Raw genomic sequence first — 16489 nt, forward strand, 5'->3', positions numbered from 1 at the left:
TTATCGGTATCTTCTGATGCCGTTGGGATGCTTCAGTCTAGTTGAACGCAGTCCGCGGACCGGCATTTTGTCGTCAGGCATCTCCGAGACAGGACACTCCAATATATATAAAATCTCGGCCAGAATGTCCCAGAAGAATCGTCGGCTATGAAACGTTGGCCCAAAATGATCGACGCGTGTTCGCCGACACCTTTGATATTTATACGACAATCAGGTGCCGAATACTCCTCTCGTTTTGCAATCTGAGTACCGCGGTGCAAATGCGACCCACAATATTTACCAATATTTTGGGTGTCCGGTCAATACCTAGAATGCTATTACCGAGAAGGACAATACCGAGAATTGACATTACCGAGAATGGACACCACCCAGAATGGACATTACCGATAATGCAATATATGCAATGCATGCATGTTATGCATATGAACAGATCGCGTGTGTGCATCACGGCGTTGCCACATTCTGTATCGATTCTCATGTATAAATTTCTCGACAACGTCCGCTACATTAAGCTAGAATCTTGGCATTGGCCATTCTCGGTAATGTCCAGTCTCGGTAATGTCCGTTCTCAGCAATGTCCATTCTCGGTAATAGCATTCTCGGTAATAGTATGGAACCAATATTTTCACCCGAATTAAAAATATTTCCCGCCTCGCACGGCTAGAATATAAATGCAGACTGATTTTTCATGACATCAATGTTAGTGACATCGGTGCGTAGATAGATAAGTCTTACGCTCACCGTTAACTAAACCGACTCACTCATATCGGACGACTAAAAAGGTGATCAATACTCAAACGGCCAACGCAATGGATTGGAAAACCGTATGTGACTCTTGGTCAATAAGGTTGGTCACCCCTATGTTTTTGTTTACACACATACGTATGGGTTAGTTGCTTGAGTCAGTTCGCGAGACATATGTATTATTAAGTGAATATTTCAGAAAAATCGAAATCCGTGATATATCATTCAAGTCCACACTTGAGTGGATAAAAATCATTCAGCAACAGCAACACATCAACGTTAAGCAGGGAACGATCACGTGATTTAGGGTTTAGGAATATTCGTTTTCGTCAAGCAATGCTCCAGACGTGAATATACTGAATAACGATGGACTGAGTACACTTGACTTGACTGATGAAACTCGTAGACGACTTGAAGAAGGCCAGGTTCGATTTGTAAAAAATCATGCAAAGCCATTCGACAGGCCATGGCGCTGCGGTGGCGGGTATGGGTCGACTGCGAAATATAAAAGTATATTTTCAATTACTCCCTTATATGTGAGTGCAAACTGCAAAGTTGTGACTGCCTACTCTGCAAAGGTATAACGAAAGATGAGTTACATTCACTCGCAATAATGGCATTACCAATATCGAAAGCTTCTTCATTAACTACAACATCCGCGCTTGCTAGGGTTCCAATGATAGAAATAATCCAGCACCAAAACTTTGGTTTCGTCATTTCACACGAAGTTTTCAGCCTAACTGCATCGCAATATTTCTGTTAACAAAAATACAAGCGCAAATAGGGATCTGAAGTGAAATTATTGTGCTTCGAAAATTCACCGTATGCTCTCTACACTACATCAGTGGTTTGAGACACGCGCCCCTAGACTTGGGGGCCGTGTGAGTATTGAAATTTGTTGCGTTATTAACGGTTCTCCTACATTGCATACTGGAATGTATAAATTCACACAATCATGAGTCAATGAACGACCAAGTCGAAGTCGTTGGGTATTCTTCAATCAATCAATATATAACCTCAAAATGACATAATGGATGATTGACTTGTAACAAATACACACGTATGTAGAAGATACTATACCTTCAGAGTCATTTTACCGAGTTATCTTATCTCTGCAATGTTTTTTTCTAACATCATACGTATACCCGAAACTGTTGTTTCTGCAGTGACAGTAATCAAGTCGAAATGCCGCAATAAATTACAAGATGATTATTGCAAGATCAAATATTATGCTGCGGATTAATATGTGTTAAATATCAACACTATCGAGCATTTTGAGCTAACAGGATTCTGTAATTTTATTTTGACTAGAGGAATATCTTAAAATTTACGAAATTCTGAATTCAGTAGGTCGCCGCGAGTGTGAACAAGTTTTCAACGGGCGCCGTCGACTAAAATAGTTCGGGCCCGGTGCTCTATGTACCTTATATGCTCAAGCCTATAAGCGTCATATGTGATCTTGGGGTATATAGGTAGCGTACGAGATCCTTTGCCAAGTAATTCAATTAATCGGTACGTATAGTTTCCCTGATTGCTTCAATACGTAGGGCCGAGACGAATAAAACTGACGAAAGTTAGCTGGCCGACCACGTTGCGAAAATCTTGAACCAAAAATACCGACTCAAGCTATGGTTTTTGCTCCATGATACGATACTATCCCGTGTAGGCTACGTCTAAACTGTATGTGCATTCCTAATTACATTCTAACAATTCTAATCACATTACACACTTCCTGTTAAAACAACAGGAACTCGCGGATGGATTCTGTCATATTTACTCATGACTCATGTTTGTTAATGTAAAGCTTCATTTAAGCCCAAAATGGTTGCTTTTACAAGCGTTCGCCAGATACCACAATGACCTTCAAACACTTTCTGTATAGTTGGTTAACCAGATCTTGTCAATCTGTTACGGTGGAAAGACAATTCACGTCTTAAATATAGAGAGATAATGTCTGTTCTTCAGTGGAAATTTAGAGGTTGTTCCAACACAATTAGGCCTACATGCAGGGTAAACTCGGCATATTCGATAACAATCGTCGAACACTAGAACCGTCGGCCGTCGCGCACCTTCTACATAACACCAATATTTCCATGGTATTCAACCTTGCTCTCTTGTCTTACATTGGCCTTAGTATGCAGGAAAGCAAAACTATCCGGTAAACGAGATCCGTACACCGTGAACTGCTATACTGCCCACATCTACCGTCCATAAATAGGTTCAATAATTCAAAGTTATATCATTTATCAAGCGTCTATGACGGCGAAACTGGATGCACGTTACATCTTTCCACTTCAAAGACCCTTAACTTCGAGCAAGACTGCCAGACAGATACTTAGCGGCTCTTATGACATTCCAGATTCTTACCACGTCGTTGCCGAATTCGAAGTAGATTTTTGATAAGACAAAAATCGTTTGAAATGTTATTGCCGCACCCTCTGCACCAAGTGAGGACGCTGCATTTCATTTCTGCAATCACATCAGACTAAAGGCTAAACACAGTCTAATAGAGTTTGGGACTCCTCACATTAACGAAAACCTGTCGATATTACATGCTCCAATTCCTCTATAACTAGTTGGAAAAGTGCTTTCTAGAATAATTACTTGCGCGCCGTTAAGTCAACCTGCCAAAGCCACGATCTGAATAAGCCCGGCGTGTCCTTATATTGAACTTTACATCATAAGTAATCTCTCACGCTCCCCACTGCACCTATTTTATTTTTATAATTCTCTGCTTAAGCTCGTGCCAAAATCGGGCTAAATAGCGTACGCTCTACGTCAATCTCTGAACGCCGTGAACACATCGTCCTATGCATCGCCTCAGATTATCGTGAGACAATAACCGTATGAGAAAGGGGAAATCTCTCAGAATTCCCATGGTTCGTACGAAATCGACACCGGCCGGCATCAGGTGCGAGTTTCAACTCTCTTATCGCAAGTCGTCCGAATGACGTCGATATATTTTCTGCTAAATCAGAGTCTCAATTTCATTGATTGAGACATTGCGGCGTTCATAATAAATATATCAACATTTCTAAATACACAATAATTCGTACGGTTTTATAACAGCTTTTCGGTGTAACTAGTTAAGAGTCCTCTCGATACTTTGATTGTAGCTACTTTATTATTATTTTGAGGCAAATACCAGGTGTGGCACCAGGTATATATTGCAATTATTGTGTCAAATGCATGGGTCGCTGTACAGTACTGTAGACTACAAACGCAAGCAATGGCGCTGTGTTATATTGCTACTATCCTAAGCTTATAGCCAACGCGAAACATTAAATCACGAATTCACACAAGATAATCCACTGATAGTACCATATTTCGTGCCAACTATTCAAGCATGGGAGCATATTATTATGTATATAAGCGACTCGTTTTAAACCCAAACAATGTTTGTGTTCGTAGCGTGTGTTAGGTTTCCATTATCATCTGAATGATAGGTAGGATTTGGAATTGTGAATTATTAGCAAATTCGCGGAAATTCAATTTCACGCTAATTAACCCGGTGGTGACGATTCTTCAATGGATCGTCACATCAATGTCACATTATAGAATTATTTACATTCAGGCCATCTCTAATGTGAGCGCTGCTTATTGCTTGGGTCTGCAACAGATTTCATCACGGGTTGGTTGAAATCGCCTGGATGGCGGACGTTATCTGGTCCGCCGGTTGTGTGTTTGACAGCCCTGCTTTACTGCTATGTTGGTGCGGTTATCTGGTTGTATGTTGTAAGCTATAACCAGGTCCAAAACAACATTTTTTTAGCCCCTTCCGCCAAAAAAGCACTAATCTTGGGCCCACCATAGAGTAATCGATGCAACTTCTTGTGGGCTTACTATATGCATCTGCTTGTTAAAATTTGTGAATGAATTCGTGTATCATCTAAAAATAGTACATTGAACGCTCTCGTATTCGACATTTCGTGCTGGTGACGTCATATTTTGTGTTACGATTGTTGATATCCGCTGTTTTATTGAATTCTCTACTAGTTGCTGACGTTTACCCCTGACGAGTGTCAGCCGAAAATATTCGGGCTCATTTCAATATGAATATACTATTCAATTGGATGAATTCTGTCAATAATATTGGTTCTTCCATATATTACCATAAAATACACCATTAGGTTGCACATCCGGTGGTTTCCAACCTTTTATGGCCACGAACTTATTTCCAATTTGAAAATCTTCCGTAATCCAGCTCAAAACGTGATAGGTTGATCATTAAAAAAGTCACCTTGCCCAGACTTACTCACGGCCGATTTTGGAAGCTGATGACGTCCAACATCTTCGCGATCCCCAGAATAAAGGCAAATGACTCCCCAGGTTCCGAACGACTGTATTTGACTAAACTAAAGCATCCAAACGGCCTTAACCAACTCCAGGAATTTACCGATATCTTATAATTGCGATTGCAAGACTTATTTCAGTAAATGATAGTTATTTTTATTTATTTTTGATTCCATTTTTTGCGAGGGTGGTGCATGGTCCCCACATTAATATTAATATGCGTAGTACTAAATCGCGCGCAGCGCGAAGAAAAATCCAGACAGCATATATCTGCTTAAAAATAATATCATTTATGTTAATTTACGGAAAAATTATAGCCATCTTCAAGCCTTCAAAATTCCGGACATTTAGGCATGTTTGAGAATTTCCTCCCGAACGCAATTTTTACAGTGAAATTCCGGACAGGTCCGGGAAATTCCGGACGTATGGCAATCCTAGATAAATGCGAATCCAAAACTTACTTAAATCATCATCATCATTGGTTTATTAGCAATTTTATCAGTTCAATACACCACAAAAAATGCGATACAATGAAAAGACAGGAAGATGTCGAAGCGACAAGGAGTAGTCTATGGAATCTGACACCCACCTTGGCCTAGGCGATGTAAAGAGGAGGCATGCACACTGAATGAAAGTAAAGAAGATAGTATAGAAAAAGAATGCGACAAGAAATAGGGCGGCATGTCATGGTCACATTACCTACAGAGGCATTAATATCAGTGTGCTAATGCATATCATTCACCAAAACCAAGAATTATAGGGTTGGTGAGCGAATAATTTACTGACTCATATTATAGATAACTAAGGTAAACCGGTTTACCTTAGTTATCTATACTCATATCGAATTCTCGACTCTAGATCGCTCCTTAGCGGACTTAGACCTTTTAAATACCCCGCAAGAGGGCACCTCCGAGCTGCATGCTGATGATGAGCATGAAGTCGATTTATTGCCTTCTCGTGGATTTACAAACAACTGCCAATATTAAAACCCCACAGCATCTACAAATGTTTCAGCATATGGATGTCCATCACTTATTATGAATAACTCAAAACATGATGATTTTCTATGGACGTAACCAGAGGATAAGGCTTTGAAGAATATTCTTATCCACACTGTATTATCACTGTATCAAGTACTATACTGCAGCCTATACTACTATTAATAATTACTACCATTATTAATACTTTATTTCTGTATACAGTAAAAAAAACTGTGGATGGGGAATAGGTGGTGTTGCATTTAAAATAAAGCGTACTTTTAAACAGAACTGCATAGGAGCGACTAACGAACGTGCATTATGAAATATCAGTAATAATATATATGCGATATCAAAAATGTGTAACCGCTTTTACCAAAAACACTCATCGATGATACTTCTAAAGAAGACAAACCGAAGTCCCAATTACCGATAAAAGTTCTAAATTCAAGTGCTTCTACATATCATAGAATTTATTACCAGAAAATATATTTTTGCTTACCTAAAATGAATGACTTGGAAGTAGTTTTGCTTGAGTACTTCCCCTTGATTGCTTGCAAACTCACAGTGCTGTAAACCTTTCCTGCAGGTGATAGATTATTAACAAGAAGTTCTAAATTGTCGGATGGGATGGTCCAATTTTGAACGCTGTAAACGAGGAAAATGAAATTGATAAGTTTTCAAGCTACGTGAGTGGAAAATTAAATAGACGCTGGGGATATCACTTTCAGATCAGGAAATCTATTTCTCCCGGACGCTCGTATTCTAAGGAAGGGACGGTATGAATTGAGTATTTAGTTTCGATTGCAGAATTTTCTGTCATACATTCTTAGTGTTAAAATTGTGTATTCACACCTTAAAAGCGGTAGAGAACCTACTTCAGAATTCAGAAACCCCGCTCTCGTGGTGTCGATCGAATATTTCACCCGACTCGTTAGCAACTGAGCACTGAACAGCATTCCTTATTTGTGTGTTTCAAATTAGAACCAAAACAAGCCAATCATTACTAATCGGCGTTTTTCTTTCTCTGTAATCGCAAGCAGAGGTGGTCAAAGTAGTCAAGAAAGCTACTCAAGTAGAAGTAGAAGTAGCGACGAAAAAATCTACTCAAGTACGAGTATAAGTACTTCTTAGATAAGCAGCCTAAAACTACTTGAAGTAGAAGTAGAATTGACTGACTTTAAATCTACTCAAGTAAGTAAGTAGTTGTGAAAACGATCGTAGTTCGTTCGCTGGGTTGTCAAAACCTGCAAATGCAGTTATGCGGAAGGGTAGTGAGCTTGATTCATATTGATGAATCCGAGGAGGTGTCGAATTTTGACTGAATAAGCAGTCGCCCATAACATGGGATGTAAATGATAGTATTGATATGGAAATGCGATACTAATCCTTTGTTTACTCGAACACCCCATTTAGAGAATATCATGGCATGGCGCCCTCCTCCATATTATAAGGGCTCTATTTCAGTCGAAGAGCAATACAGAGAAGTTGTGTCGGATACGGTTTTAACACTTTGGGCGATTAGTATACGTTAATTAAAAATATGGCAGTTCGTAAAAATGCCATATTGTGTATACCTATGTTTTCGGAAAATATAGGGCATTTCTACACTTGCTTTTATACTTCAACATATATGTTCTCCAGACAAAAGAACTGAAACTATAAATAGAACTCAACGTATAATACTCGCAATTGAAAGAAAAATACAAATACTACTTATAAAATTCGAAAAATATATTTGATGTCTTTTGTCCAGAAAGTTTCAACGGCGGTCTGCTAAAACAGCTCCATCGTTAAAAAAAAAAGTCAAAGTCCACTTCTCCAGATTAGGACACGACATGGGCTGCTAGGTATGATAGGTAGATAGGCTAGATTGCGAAGCGGTAGTTTCAAATGTTATGGGGGCCATATCTACCGTGATGAAATATTTGACATAGGCGACGATGCTGTGTGAACGGAACCACGCAACCCGGTATCTACATATATTCAGTAATACTTTCGTTAAAACATAGATGTCACTCCATATCTACTGTGCGCGAAGCGCGCCGAAAATTTTGGGTATTACATGACTTTTATGCAAATAAAATGTTGGCACTACGTGAAAGCAGCCCCGAAATTTCTTCGGCTATCTTTTTTATTGGGGGATTAAAATACTTCTACTTGACAAACTGAAAATAGCGAAAAGTAAGTAAGTGGTTCACAAAATATGACGAAGTAGAAGTAGATGTAGCGAAAAAAGATCTACTTGAAGTAGAGGAAAACTACTTGAGTACTTCGAAAAAGTAGAAGTACTTCGTTACTGACCAGTGACCACCTCTGATCGCAAGTGCAGTCCTTTTGGTTACTTCGAGGAAGATTGGTAGCCTATATTAATCAAGGATATATAGAACTTCTATATATCCCTGGTATTAATGCTATGTGCCTATACTGCCTATACCCGCATACATTCCAACGTCCGTATGCGCAACGCCCTACATTCACCCGTATTACATTTGCACTTGTTCTAGTTTGTCAAGCATCATTTGAATTAAAGTGGTGTGTTTGATTTATACCGCGGTATAATTCTAAGGTATAGGTTCTGGTCATCATTTGACTGCTGCTTTCGCATTTATAACGGAGAAGAATTGTATATTCATATTACTTGCACTGATATTAAAAACGCCGTACACATATACATTCGGGCTGTATGACAAAACGAGTACCGAGAATTATACAAATTACAAATCTATCGACAGATGACGATTTCCTCATGTACAGATGCCGTTCGTACACGACAATATTTCCTCTGCGCTTCGACCTCTGGCATCACTAGAAAGCTCATTTATTTAAAATTGGCTGGTTCGACACGGGGCCTACGATATTCACGGCCTTATCTCGCACAGAACACTTTCAAGAGCTAACTCTAACAGACCGATGCTCATGAAACATAAATCAGCGACTATGTACGATTTCGCTTCTCGCTGCCAGACGCCTTTCCTCAATTAAGTCTAGCAGAGCAGTATATAACAGGCGAAAGCCGTACTTTCACGCAAAACAAAACACTAGTGTGACAGAGTAAGATGCACGGTATCGTGCTGTCTATGCCACGTTACCCACGTATTCCCGAGACCGAGAATCTATTCCTCCTTGCATGACTCAAATAAGATAGTAATCGATCGTGTTTGATTGAATTGTGTTTGAACTTGAACGTAGAATTCACAATATATAACCTTCTGGTGCGGCCTCTCTCGTTGAGTTCGTTCTAGCCAGCAAGTAAGGGAATGCGATAATTCAACTCATTTATAGTCAACGGAATTGTGATACTAAATTTTGGTTGTGGCGCACCGGACCGATTAAGCACCAAACCGTTTCATTTTCAATCAATAATTATTTGACTGATTCTGGTGTTGTGCATTTGCGCTGCTGCTCGCAGGACCAGGGAAAATCTTCCAAGATGATGAAAATTGAATTATATTATGAAATATGAATGTATGCTATCATAAGAATCCATAATTTCTATGCGCAAGTATGCGAATATGCAAAAATATCACATTCTGATCTATGGTGATGTTATTATATGTTTATTTATGACTTGAAGAGAATGCATCTAGTGACTGATTTACTGCGCTGAATGTTTCATACCGATTCTTACCTAGTGCGATTTCCGTTCACTCGTTTTAAAACAATACGAAATGAATCCACCGGGTGACTTGTCTTTTTCCATATATAAAGTACTGACGATGTGTTTGGTTTTTGCAGAATTTGTAATGCGTACGGTGCGCGTAACCCTGCATACGAAATAAGTTCAAATTCACTTTCTCAAACGCATTGTAGTATAGTCGCCGATATGGTATATAGCTTATGCAAAAAATAATACATATTGACAGTTATGATTGCGCGATTCCTATAAGACAAGGGTGGGGAACCTTTTTCATCATAAGAGCCATGCTGGCCCTATATTTTCCATTGGAGCTCCTAAAGAGCCATACATGATGACCAACTGCTAAACTGATACTGATAAATAATTCTAGAATAGTAAAGAATCCCAGGTAGAAGTGATATACCTTAACTATTAACCAGCATGAAAAAGCAAGTGATACATCGGATATACGGATAAAGCGTGGAATAGATAAATTTAGTAATGGATGTTTAAAATAAAGAATGCTGCTATCACGACATCACCATCCGCCCGTAAATAGCGTGTGAGGCTTGGCTTGAGAGTATCGTACTGACATGGAAAGCATCACATTGCGTTAACGAATTAATGCCGACGTGACGTACTTGTTCTGAACTTCGCCGAGATGGGGTGATGGTGCGCTTCGAGTATATTCGCCGACCGTTCGCGTATAGGTTTGACAGTGAACTTATACTTCTTTCCCGGTACTAATTTCGAGAATGTTGCAAAGTTATTTGGCGTGAATGTTACTTGAAATCGTCCAGTGTTTGGTCGCTTTTTCGTGCGTCGTCCTTTTCTCCTCCGTTTCCTCCCGACAACTTGCTTCGTGAGTACTACATACCCTGCGACAAGAATTGTATTAGAAAGAAATTGTTCGCTGCTTGTATTGACCAACACCACCAGTATATGTTACCGTTAGCCGTGCTTATTTTGGTATACGATTCTGGCCCGATTTTCTGATGAAAACGATTCGAGAGAATGTTTGAAATAATATCTAGCATTTCAAGACTTTTGTGCTCTTCCTCGCCATATTTGTTTTGTCACAGATAGCGCTGTTTCCATAATTAAAGCAAAATGTTTGTGAAATAGATCCTGTAGCTCGTGACCGACACCCGACTGAATGACATACAAAATTAGACTATATACTTCATACTACATGTGCAGTGCGCATAGCTACATTCCTTTTTGCGAGTAAAATGCATCGGTGTGTCAGTGTCAAATCGAGTCCCAAGAATAGTTGGGAAATAGCATCAACTAAATTAACCTGAAAATAAGGCTATTCCGGTCGCCGGATATACACTACATATTGCACTTACCGGCAATTGACTCTGAATAAGGAAACCGCCATTCGATCGTGATTATATTTGGTGAAGAGTCTCGTGAATAAATCACCGGAGAAACCACACTCTCATTCTCTGAATAGAAAAAACAAGCAGGAACATTATTGCCCTCTCTCAACGCTCTTGCCAAATTGGTCGGGGGTTAATGAAAATCGTGTATCATCAGTGACCCGATGAAAAGATTTTATATATCGTATCGTCATATTTCAGGTCCTGGCCCCGTAATAGTCGTATAATTATGCCATAATTGTGTAAAGACGTTCGAAAAGACAGCGCGGAGTTTATATCATTGCAATAGAATGGATGTTCTGATGATGATGATGACCGCCAACCGTAACTACGCTGAATAACGATGTAGTCTTGATCAAAGATATTTTTGATTCGTTTAAACCACGGGTACGAAGCCTTTATCGTCAAAGGAGCCATATTGACCCTATATTTTCAATTTTCAATGTAAAGCATCTGTGACATCACAATTGAATATTCATGTTTGTTACCAATTGATTTTTAACGCGAAACAATAACTTCATATTGTTAATTTATTACCGATGATTTATTATTAATTTATTTATTATTGTTAATTTATTTAAATTATTCAAAATTTAAATGCAACCCTACTCATGACATATATTGGCATCTTGAATCATCACATCCTCTCCATCAAGTTAAATGATGCTTTACTTACGCGCGACAGTCGCAAATCTTTCAATTGGTTTTTTCAATATTGACTCCACTACATATTTTCTTGGTTGTTGCCATCTTGCCGCTGCGACGAAAGGCATTTCGGCGAACAGCACTCCGAAAAGTAAGCATATTGTGTGTCTTACACAATACCCAGCCAATAAATTAGACCGGACAACTGTTTGGAACTTCATATTAGAAAGATTGATCACGATCGATTGCGGGTTTTTCAGATATCTTTGTATATCCGTCTTGTGTTCTCATTGCCCGTCGGATATCTCGAATACATCATATGTAATTTGTAAAGTTCGGCTACTGTCGAACTGACTATAATACTTCGTAAGACCTGTAAATTTTGTGAATTATTGATTTCAATTGCCCGCTGTGATCAAAGTAGTCATTGATGCTATACTCAAGTAGACGATATGCGAGCTGTCTATACTTGGTAGAGTTTTAATAGTGAATCTCGCAAGCATCTCGCATACCAACTCAGGATATAGTGGCCGAATTACAACAGCATGTGTTAACCAGAGGTGGTCAAAGTAGTCAAGAAAGCTACTAAAGTAGAAGTAGAAGGAGCGACGAAAAAATCTACTCAAGTACAAGTAGAAGTACTTCTTCCATAAGCAACCCAAAACTACTTGAAGTAGAAGTAGAATTTACTGACTTTAAAAGTACTCAAGTAAGTAAGTAGTTGTGAAAACAATCCTAATTCGTTCACATGGATTGTAAAAAGGTGCAAATTGAGCTATGCAAAAGGTGACGAGCTTGATTCATATTGATGCATACCAGCAGGTATCCAATTTTCGATAGCATAATCATTCGTTCACATCATGGGATGAAAATGATAGTATTGATATGGAAATGCGATACTAATCCTCCCTTTTCTCGAACAGCACGTTTTTGAAAATAGTACGGTACGGCGCCATCCCCCATATTATAAGGCCCATAGTTTAGTCGAAGAACAATACGGAGAAGTGATATAGGATACGGTGTAAACACTTCGCGCGGTTAATGAAAAATATGGTGGACCGTAAAATGTCATATTGCGTAGCTTTATTTCCGAAAATTAAAGGCATTACTACACTTGCTTTTATACTTCAACATGTATGTAATCCAGACAAAAGAACTGATATTAATTATAACTCAAAGTATATGATACTGGGAATTAAAAGTGAAATATAAATACTAGTTCTGAAAGTGGAACATGTATTTCATGCCTTTAGTCCAGAAAGTTTCAAAGGTGGTATGCTAAAACAGCTCTAAAACTAAAAAAAAGTCGGGGTCCGAATTTCCAGACTAGGACACGCCATGGACATGCTAGATTACGATATGACAAGTGAATGCTAGATTGCGAAACATCAGTTTCAAACGTTATTATGAGCCATATATAATGTGATGAATTATTTGATGTGGGCGAAGGGCGACAATGTGGTGTGAGCGAAACCATGCCAACCCGCCATCTAAATTATATTCACCGGTACTTTCGTGAAATCATACCGGTCACTCCGTATCCACTGCGCGCAAAGCGCGACGAAAATTCTTGGCTTTACTCAACTTTTATGAAAATTAAATGTTGATACTGATACGTGAAAACAGCCCCGAAATTTCTCAGGCTATCTTCCTGATTGGAAGATTGAACTACTTCTACTTGACAAACTGAAAATAGCGAAAAGTAAGTAAGTAGATCACAAAATATTATGAAGTAGAAGTAGAAGTAGCGAAAATAAGATCTACTTGAGTAAGTACCAGAAGTAGAGGAAAACTACATGAGTACTTCGAAAAAGTAGAAGTACTTCGCTACTGACCACCTCTGGTGTTAACGTTATTTATAGATGCTGTATCGCTCTGCTGCTGACAATGATGAGCCTTGCGCTCATCGAGTCCAAATTGAGTCAAACCTAAGAATGCCTCGAGTCATATTTTAGTCGTTACACCACATAATACACCGCAGAAGCTGTGACTGATTCGGTTGTACTTGAGAGTTACGCAATTTCGCACTCCCCTTTCATTTCGGTGTATATGACGTCATCAATGTGACGGTTAAGCAGTACGAAAGCACCAAAACAAGTCCAATTAAGCTCCAAATCTGACAGCACGGATGTCTTTAGGTCCAAATAACGGTGTTTTAGTTCAAAAAGAATCAATAAACATTAGACAATGCCGTTCATCTACCTACAACAGATACAACAAACGAGTTAGTAATAATAATTCGCTCGAAACGGACGACTCCATGGGATTTGCTGAAGCACCACTTCATCGTGAAAGGCATCCAAGATCAACTAAGATCGGCCAAGATCAATCGTGTTACCGAGTCAAACACTGATACAGCTTGTATTTTGCCTGCATGCATAGCACGGTTCACAAACACCGTCAAATGGCGCGTAAATGCAAGACAAAGTTGCGAGTGAAAATTGGTCTTTGAAAAATGAGCAGACAGTTAAGTGCTGTCACCCGGGGGGGAAATCAACTAGTGAACATTCATCTCGAATTTCAGTCTTTGTTAGACCAAGCAATGAATCTTTGGCCAATATTTGGCAAACGACGCGGTGGATATCGCAGTAGAACACAGCTCGCCTAATCGGGTAGTGATATGCTATACTGCAGCTATATAGGTCATCTCTACTGAATACAACTCGTCAACAGTGATGCTGGAGGACACAACATAGCTCCTGTGCCTCAGATTAAAAAAAGGCTTGGTGTTCTGTAACTTATATAATTCCGTACAGTAGGACAAAAGAGTTTGCTCGTATTTAGCCTATAGTTCCCGTGGGTTTTACCATACTGGCCTAACGCATTTTCCGCATCTTATAATCAATTCGTTGTAGGCCTATGTGGTCTTATCTCGAGTATGGAGTTTCTACCGAATAGACTTCATGTAACTGTACATATTACAACGTAGGCCTACAGTACATATATATAACAGTATATATGGCTATCGAATAGACATCCCCTCCCAGAGACTATCATGCATACTGTGACGTTATATCACAGCTTTAATATGTATGTACTATTTAGGGCTCTTCAAAAATGACTTTTCTCTCAAATCGCACTGGCTACTTGATAAAATTGTTAGGTTACCTAATTTAAGCCTACACACCAAATTTGGTTCAATTCCAACCAGTAGCCGCATTGCTACAGGAGAAGAAAGTTTCTATCTATTATATAAAAATAAATAACAAAAAATTTGAAAATTTTCCGTTCACCCCATGAAAGTGTTAGGTTGTCTATAGAAACGATGTTCACCAAATTTGGTTTAATTCCAACCAGTGGAAGCGGAGTTATCGCCGTCGAAAACTTTGGATTATGAATAAAATAGTATTTACGGTGACCAATTCTTTAATTATATCAATACTATTTTATTCAAATCCAAATTTTTCGACGGCAATAACTCCGCTTGTACTGGTTGGAATTCAACCAAATTTGCTGATCATCGTTTCTATAGACAAGCTAAAACTTTCATGGGGTGAACAGAAAATTTTCAAATTTTTTGTTCTTCGTTTTTATATAATAAATAGAAACTTTCTTCTTCCGTAGCAATGCGGCTACTGGTTGGAATTGAACCAAATTTGGTGTGTAAGCTTAAATTAGGTAACCTAACAATTTTATCAAGTATCCAGTGCGATTTGAGAAAAAAAGTCATTTTTGAAGAGCCCTTATACTTAGTGACCAGTATCTATCACTGAATATCCATAAAATAAGTTTCTGTATCGCCCGATGTAGGAGTAATTACATTAATTGGCGAACTGAATTCAACGATACATTCATCACTGTTTCTATTCTTTGCAGTTTTATTTCCCCGCAAGTTTCAAGGAATATATAATGAGTATTAATATCAATTTCATTGCTTCCTCTGTTACGCATGATGACCAGTGACCACTTCTCTTTGTGTGAGGCAAGCGGAAAATTCTGCTACTGTGTCAGGGAGTCTACCTGTCAGATTGGGCAGCAGGCCTCTAAAATTCCATTATGCACAAGCCATTCAATGGCATAGCTTTTACGCTGTTTCCATGGGGGTTCATTACCATTCGTCATCATTCATCCTGCGGTAGCTTATGATAGAGCGCGAATGTCAAAACGTTCCGGCTCATTTCAACGTCAAGTTCTACAATGTATGTGTTGTGTATACTGTATATTGTATATACATTATACATTGTACTGTACAATGTACACATAAACCGAATACACTGTCTTATGCTGCGTTGTACCTTGGAATTAAAGGTGACTTGCTTTCTTGTTAAAATATTCTCATAGAGACAGCCCTCCAGTGACATAGCAATCACAATAACCGTGGTGATTACGACACGCGAATATCCCGTGTCGACGTAAGCCCTCGTACTGGATCCACCTAGTACAGTTCAGTTCAGTTCAGTTGAAAGTATCTGTCAATAGAAGCATTTTTCGAAGTGATGTTTGCCCCTCAATTAATCTGTTTCTGTAAATTGGATTCCATCCATCAAAATCCTGATTAAGTCCCGTCTATCAGTGATAAAATCAGGGACTTTTCGTTGTCTGGTAAGAAAGTTATTTTAACTGAGAAAAAACGACTTAAACATTACTCCGAGTAGGAAAATATGCCACGTAGACGTATCATGCACTAAATATTTATCTTACACAAAACTATTTTTATCAACGGGTATAAGCACTGTGGATTGAAAAGCTTCAGATTGGGTGATAACCGATGCGCTATGTGTGGTTTGTATGAAGCTAAGGGAATGTTGGCAAAAACACGTGCAGAATTGAAATTACAATGAACATTGGACAAGGATAACTTCCGAAGGAAATCAGTCGTATCGAGC

General features: G+C 38.9%; 1 protein-coding gene across 6 annotated transcripts in view; it reads right to left on the reverse strand.

Moving 5' to 3' along the window:
• LOC145448507 (uncharacterized) overlaps window positions 1-12193 on the reverse strand; it is an 80802-nt gene extending 68609 nt beyond the window's left edge. For 3 of the 6 annotated variants that reach the window (XM_080326902.1, XM_080326904.1, XM_080326901.1), the window contains exons 1-5: window positions 11695-12181; window positions 10986-11084; window positions 10275-10511; window positions 9646-9781; window positions 6517-6662 (exon numbers count right to left, since the gene is read on the reverse strand). In XM_080326902.1, coding sequence (XP_080183028.1) covers window positions 6517-6662; window positions 9646-9781; window positions 10275-10511; window positions 10986-11084; window positions 11695-11884 — 808 coding nt within the window. In that variant the 5' untranslated portion in view covers window positions 11885-12181. Of the gene's footprint in view, window positions 1-1367; window positions 3788-6516; window positions 6663-9645; window positions 9782-10274; window positions 10512-10985; window positions 11085-11694 lie in introns of those variants that run through there. The other 3 variants (XM_080326903.1, XM_080326906.1, XM_080326905.1) reach the window with 3 other exon arrangements.
• Window positions 12194-16489: the final 4296 nt, after the last annotated feature.

The sequence above is a fragment of the Botryllus schlosseri genome, chromosome 10, assembly GCF_051294905.1.
Source record: "Botryllus schlosseri isolate E-star chromosome 10, Bs_hap1, whole genome shotgun sequence".
Taxonomy (NCBI): Eukaryota; Metazoa; Chordata; class Ascidiacea; order Stolidobranchia; family Styelidae; genus Botryllus; species Botryllus schlosseri.